Below are 7,188 nucleotides of genomic sequence, written 5' to 3'. Positions count from 1 at the left end.
CCTCTCTAACTGGGAATAATTACGTTCTGCCTGTGTTAGGCTGCGAGACGCAAATGCTATTGGACGTTCCTGTAACTTGTTGGTGGAATTTGCTTCCATATGGGAAATGACTCCTCCCAATCCATACGGGGAAGCGTCGCATGATAGAAACACTTCTTTTTCGCTATCGTAATGGACCAAAAGTTGAGAGCTTTTCATGGCTTCTTTGGCTCGTTGGAACGCGCTCTTCTGTTCCTCTCCCCAAGACCAAGGCGTGTCCTTGTGTAGTAACTGATGCAGGGGGGCGAGGTTTGAAGAATGATTTGGCAAGAATCGTCCGTAGTAGTTTATGAGCCCCAAAAACGATCTGAGGACTTCGACGCTGTCTGGCTCTGGAGCATTCATGATTGCCAGCATCTTGTTGTTTAAAGGGTGCAACCCTTCCGCATTGAGACGGTGCCCCAAAAATTCAATCTCCGAAACAAAGAATTTACATTTTTCTTTCCGTAACTTGAGGCCTTTCTGTTCTAGCCGTGATAACAAATCATCAATTTGCTGTAGGTGTTCTTCCTGCGTTTTGGCTCCAAGTAGTGCATCGTCTAGAAACGGCATCGTTTTATCTAGGCCTTGGAGAACCATTTCCATAGATCGTTGGAAAATGGCCGCGGAAGAAGAAAGTCCAAATGGTAATCGGGTATATTGGAATAAACCCTTGGAGGTGTTTATAACAGTCAAACCGCGCGACTCCTGATCCAGCTCAATTTGATTGTATGCTTCACTCAAGTCTATTTTTGAGAAAAACTTGCAGCCAGCTAGGCGCGAAAATATGTCTTGAGCTCTTGGTAATGGGTAAATTTCCATGTTGATCGCTGGGTTTGCCGTGGCACTAAAATCTCCGCAGATTCTAATTGACCCATTCGGTTTTACGACCGGTACTATGGGGGATGCATAACTTGAGAAAGGTATGCTCTCAATAATTCCTGCGGTTTCTAATCGTTGCAGTTCTTGTTCCACTTTCTCAGTCATGGCATAGGGAACAGTCCGAGCCTTGCAGTACTTGGGTACCGCATCGGTTTTCACATGCAGGTGGGCCTGGATGTCTTTCAGTTTCCCTAGACCCGGCGTGAATAGGGTCTCATGTTTTTGTAAAATTGAGTTTAATTTCGAAGAGTCGTCCGTTACTTGACTTATCGTTGCTTCTTTGTTTTCTGGCCATAATTTTAAAGTAGAAGACAACCACGTTCTGCCACACAGATTAGGACCTGTGCCCCGTACTACTAAAATAGGCAATTCTTCGACTTTATCTTTGTATCTTACTGTTACTGATGTACAGCCCAGTATGTTAACTGCTTCCCCCGTGTAGGAACGTAAGGTAGTTGTGAAAGGTTTCATCTCTTGAGTGTTAGGGATATTTTGATAATGACTTTCATTTATCATGGAATGCCCTGATCCCGTGTCGATTTCGAAATCGATTAATGTCCCATTAACTTTACATGTAACCACTTCCGGAGGTGGTACTGGTAATCCTGTGCCATCCTTAGCTGGGGAGATATTGCAGATAGGGAAATCGTATTCCCTTCCAGGCTCCGGGTTAATAGGCGGATCAGTGACGTGATTAGCCCGAACGTAAGAACGTTGGGGACGAATATTGTTTGGTTGTTGTACAGGTTGTGACTGACAAGCTTTAGCAATGTGCCCTATTTTCTGGCAGTTATAACAAGTCTCTTTACTAAACGAACAGTCTGCGCTCTTATGGTTGGTGCCCGTGCACCGATTACATTGATTCAGGTTCGGTTTGTACCGTGTCGGAGGTTGTGAAGGATTCTTTTTCTTCTTGTAGGAGCACTTTTTCTGAGGTTGTTGTGCTGGCTTACCTTGGTGTTGTGGTTGTGAAATGTGATGTGCTGAGGAGCCCGAATCACCATTTTGCATTTTCACGAGATGAGTGTTTTTAGTGGCCGTTTCCATGGCTTGTACGATTTTTATAGCCTGAGCCAAGGTAAGCGTATCTTCTTCAGCTAGTAAGCGGCGTTGCATTGGTTCGTCGTTTATACCACAAACCAACCTATCGCGTAACATTTCATCTAGCTTGTCTGTATAATCACAGTGTTCAGATAACCTTCGTAATTCCGAAATATATATAGCTACTGTTTCGCCAGATTTACGGTTACGGTTGTTGAAATTCAACCTTTCCACAATCTTTGAAGGTTGTGGGTTAAAATGTTGCTTTAATAGAGCAACGATTTCAATATAGGTTTTATCTGTGACTGCTAGTGGTCGAATCAAATTACGTAAGAGGGCATACGTAGTAGAGTCCAAAACTGTCTGTAATATAGCGCGTTGACGATCATTTTCCGTAATGTTATTAACAACAAAATATGCTGTTAGTCTCTCCGAATATTGGGACCACGATTCGCTTGTACTGTCGAACACGTCCAAACGACCCAAAAGTGCCATATTCAGCGCGAGAGAATATCACCCTTTGTCTTCACCGTTACTCTTAAAGATTCGACCTTCTACCTCAGGCCCCAACTCCTGAATGATCTATTAACATTTTCTCTCCACTCTCCCTACTATCTCTAGGTTACTTATAGAGTTACAAACTGTGGAGGTGGCGCCATCTATTACTCTACAGCTTTAAAATTTAAAATATCAAATTTATGCAAAATACAAATTTGGTTTGAAACCTGTGAAACCTTTGATATTATGGAATAAAGGTAGTCGCTAAATTATGAACGTAAATAACTTAATAGGTTTCCTTGAAAAAACCATGAGTTTCATCGAGTTTTCTTGTTTTATACTTTTTATGCAAAATACAAATTTGGGATTAAACCTGTGAAACCCTCGATATTATGGTATAAAATTAATCGATAAATTATGAACCCTTAATATTATGGTATAAAATTAATCGCTAAATTATGAGCGTAATTAACTTAATAGGTTTCCTTGAGAAAACCATGAGTTTCATCGAGTTTTCTTGTTTTATACTTTTTATGCAAAATACAAATTTGGTATGAAACCTGTGAAACCCTCGATAATATGGTATAAAATTAATCGCTAAATTATGAACCCTTAATATTATGGTATAAAATTAATCGCTAAATTATGAGCGTAAATAACTTAATAGGTTTCCTTGAAAAAACCATGAGTTTCATCGAGTTTTCGGAGTTTCATCGAGTTTTTGGTTAATTTATGCAAATTAGTATTCTTGTAGCAAACTTTTGATATTAGTGGCCTTATGCATGGGGAAGTTTGCTTGGGAATTTTATGCAAATTAGTATATTGGCTGCAAACTATTGAAAATACTGTTTTTATGCAAGAAAAAGTTTTCAGAATTTATGTAAATTAGTATTTTAGAAGCTAAACTTTTGAAAATGGCGGCCTTATGCAAAAAAATTGGTATGCTGTAAACTTATGCAAATTAGTAGTGTCCCCTAATGAGTAGTGCCCAGGGCCGGAAATAAGCACAGGACACTGGACATTGTCCAATAAAATTTTAAAATGTCCCATAATTTTTTCAAAAACTAAGGGGGTCACTGGACAGTTTGACCAATAAATTTTCCCATGTTTTGATAGCTTGACTATGATGATGCGACACTATTTTTGCACACTCCAGTGGACAATGTCCTATAAATTTTCCAGTCAAACAGGGGGGCACTGGACACATGTCCTATAAGAAATTTTTCTTATTTCCGGCCCTGGTAGTGCCTCTAGAAGCACTGTCGTCTGCTCAATCATACCATCTGTGAGATTGTGACACGTGCACCAGTGTTAGGTTCTATAACATTTAAGTTTATTTTAAAAGAGTAATCAAATTTGTTACTTTATTATTGTAGTTACGTGAAAATAGATACCAGCAATCCAGTTATGAATTTTTGGGTAAGCTTTATTGATTTAACTCGAGGATGATGAAGAGATAATTTTTTTTACCTAAGCCTTTGTCAAGCTAAATTTTTAATGTTTTATCCTTTTTCTTGAATTTAACTGTAATTAAATGTTTCATTCATAGATATACGGCATAATTTGAGGAAAAAAAGTCCCGGAAATCCTTCAAAGTTCACCAGGAATGTGGGATTCAACGTCAGAAGAGTTTGAAAATCAAATAGTTTACTCCGATGTTGAAATTTCCAGTGATGTAGAGGCTGAATTATATAGTCAGATATATTATCTTGATTCCTCAATACAATCTGAATCTGAACAAAACGTAACCTTAAACAACTCCCAAAATTGTGAAGTTCGGCCACTGAAAAGCAATTTAATAGCTAATCCTAAAAAAAGTCAAGGAAAAGCTGTTAATGACTGGAAAGTTATCGGGAAAGGTTATACAAACTCTCCTAACATTAAAGTGAAATCCAAGTCGGTTTCAGGCCCTTTTAGTTCATTTATCCAAAGAAAGTCGAGTCCAGCTAATAAATCTAACGTAGTTGTTATGACTGACTCTTCAGAATGTGAAGTTCTTTTGGAAATATTGCCACCAGCTCCCAAATCTAAACCTAATGTCGAAGTCGTCAAATTATCTTCTAGTAGTGATGAAGAGTATAATATTTCAAGTGAAAGTTTAAATATTAATGAGAGTTTAAAGCTAAATTTATCAACGCGAATTGATAGTGGTGAAAGTGATGAAAGTGAAAGTGAAAGTGAAAGTTTGGATACTTCAAAATCAAATTTTCGGATTGCAAAAAATGTTAAAGTCACTAGTGCGGCTGCCTCTTTAAAAAGGAAACCACCAAGTGATGTTTATGATGAGTTTGAAACACCAGTTAAGAAAGTGCCTCATCAGTTTAATTCAGAATTGCGTCAAGATGGTAAGTTCTTCCTTTTTTATTTTCAATTGGTGATGGTGATGGGGTTGTTTTATTTAAATTTTGGAATACTTTTTGATAAAATTTAGTTATTATTTTTGATTAAACTAGGAACTATTTTGATTTATATTTCAATAATTTTGTGTATTATTCATATTTCAATAGTTTTTATTCATATTTTAATAGTTTTTAATCATTTTAATAGTTTTAATCGTATTTCAATAGTTTTTAATCGTTTTTCAATAGTTTTTAACCGTTTTTCAATTGTTTTTAATCGTTTTTTAATCGTTTTTCAATAGTTTTTAATCGTTTTTCAATAGTTTTTAATCGTTTTTCAATAGTTTTTAATCGTTTTTCAATAGTTTTTAATCGTTTTTCAATAGTTTTTAATCGTTTTTCAATAGTTTTTAATCGTTTTTCAATAGTTTTTAATCGTTTTTCAATAGTTTTTAATCGTTTTTCAATAGTTTTTAATCGTTTTTCAATAGTTTTTAATCGTTTTTCAATAGTTTTTAATCGTTTTTCAATAGTTTTTAATCGTTTTTCAATAGTTTTTAATCGTTTTTCAATAGTTTTTAATCGTTTTTCAATAATTTTGATTAAATTAGAGTAATATTATGTCCAAATTCTCTGTAAGCAAATTACCTTCCATAATTTTCAGGAAGTTTATCAATTTCAAAGGAACTCTGGTCCTTAAACCCAAAAGACAAATTTAAGTCTAGTTTCCGTGAAACAGATTATTACCGCGAAAAATCAAGATTAAATCGTATAATATGTCATAATTGCAAAGAAGCGGGCCATTTATCAAAACATTGCAAAAAAGCTAAGGTAAATTATTCACTCATAAGTCATGGAGCTCAGTGAAAATAATTCATAAACTTTTAAAGAGATTGGAGAGCTGTTATTTATGTGGTAATGAGGGCCATAACGGGGACAGTTGTCCAAATCCTGCATGTTCTCAATGTTTAAGGATAGGTCATACCACCAGACAGTGTCTTTGGTCATCAGATGACCTGAAGTATCACTGTTCTATATGTAATTTACCAGGACATCTTAGAGAAGTAAGGGGGCTTTCCTACTATCCCTTTAAATTATATTAATTTAAATCATGTCATTTAATCCAAATTATTTATGGTATTTATCAGGAATGTCCTGATATTTGGCGTAGATTTTATCTTACTGTAAGTTTGTATTTTGTTCATTGGACATGAGGAAAGGAAAAGTGTATTACCATTACTTATTTGAAATTTAGACTAATTCCAATGAAATAGTTCAAAGTTCAAGGGAAACTTCAATTAATGTTAAGCAATATTGCTGTAATTGCGGAAGGAAAGGTCATGCAGCGCAAGTAAGTTACTTTATTCGTAATAAACAAACAAATACTGAGCCCAATACGCCGTTTGGTCATTACATAACCACACGTAGTTAAAAAGAAACATGTTTCCTTAGTTTTTATCTACCCATTTGTTAAAATAAACAAATGTAAGTTATTGGTTTGATAGTATGTGTGTCTGTCTGTCAGTCTGTATTCCGAGGCACGCGATTTTAGTTATTTTCGTTTTTGTAAATTAGTTTTCGCTAGTTTTTATCTACCCTTTTTTAATATATACATAACTGTAGGTTATGGGTTGATATGTCTGTCTGTTAGTCTGTATCCCGTGGAACGCGATTTTAGGGGTTTTTAATTTTTTATAAATTTTTGTAGAAGTGTTCTGGAAAAACAATGGACGAGTGCTTAATTATTTCCAGTTCAAAGGTCTTTAGTTATTCAAATCCTAGTGATTACGTCGAAAAATTTAGTGAAAAAGGTACAAAACCGTTATAGGTTTAGAGCAATTAACGCTGAACCAGTGTAACTATAAAAATTACTCTCTCTCACACACACGTAGATAAGTCAAAAGAAGACCGTGTTCGAAACACGCTTTTTGATAAAAAGAAAGAACTTTCGACTTTAGCTAATGAAAAGTATCAGAGAACCTTAAATGGACGGCAATACCATACATACCGGGGTAGAACACGTTCTGATGAACCACACAAAAGCCACCGAAAAAATGAATTTGGTTCCAAAAACCGTAATTGGATGAATAAACGGAATAACCACGGTTCAAGCCATAAACGAAAAAGTAACGATAATACTGAGGATTTTAATTCGCGTATGACTCAAAAATTATCGGATGCTAAAAATAATAAGAAAAAGCTTAAAAAACTTAAGAGACAATTCAAGGCCCATAACAATCGCAATTTCAAAGATGCAGTTAAAAGGGAACGTAGAAGAAAAAATTGAAATTCTTTAAATTATTAATATTTTTGTGAACTTGGAAATTTATGAGTTTTTCCTTCAAAAAAAAAAAAAAATTATTTGTCAATGGATTTTTTAATAAAAATTTTGTAGGACATTTTAATTGAT

At 35.2% G+C, this 7,188-nt stretch overlaps 1 protein-coding gene across 1 annotated transcript; it reads left to right on the top strand.

Annotated features, from left to right (window-relative positions):
• The first annotated feature begins 3,698 nt into the window (after window positions 1-3,698).
• LOC149654589 (uncharacterized) lies at window positions 3,699-7,183 on the top strand. Its single transcript, XM_089846153.1, has 8 exons — window positions 3,699-3,858; window positions 3,989-4,784; window positions 5,443-5,609; window positions 5,669-5,842; window positions 5,927-5,962; window positions 6,034-6,129; window positions 6,487-6,589; window positions 6,671-7,183. Exons 2-8 carry the CDS (start codon window positions 4,046-4,048, stop codon window positions 7,063-7,065), a joined length of 1,710 nt encoding a protein of 569 aa, XP_089702279.1. The 5' UTR covers window positions 3,699-3,858; window positions 3,989-4,045; the 3' UTR covers window positions 7,066-7,183.
• Window positions 7,184-7,188: the final 5 nt, after the last annotated feature.

This window comes from Phalangium opilio, unplaced genomic scaffold, assembly GCF_054372755.1.
Source record: "Phalangium opilio isolate 3A_F unplaced genomic scaffold, DU_Popi_V2 ptg000079l_1, whole genome shotgun sequence".
In the NCBI taxonomy this organism is placed as follows: domain Eukaryota; kingdom Metazoa; phylum Arthropoda; class Arachnida; order Opiliones; family Phalangiidae; genus Phalangium; species Phalangium opilio.
This window is presented reverse-complemented; position numbering and strand designations above follow the sequence as displayed.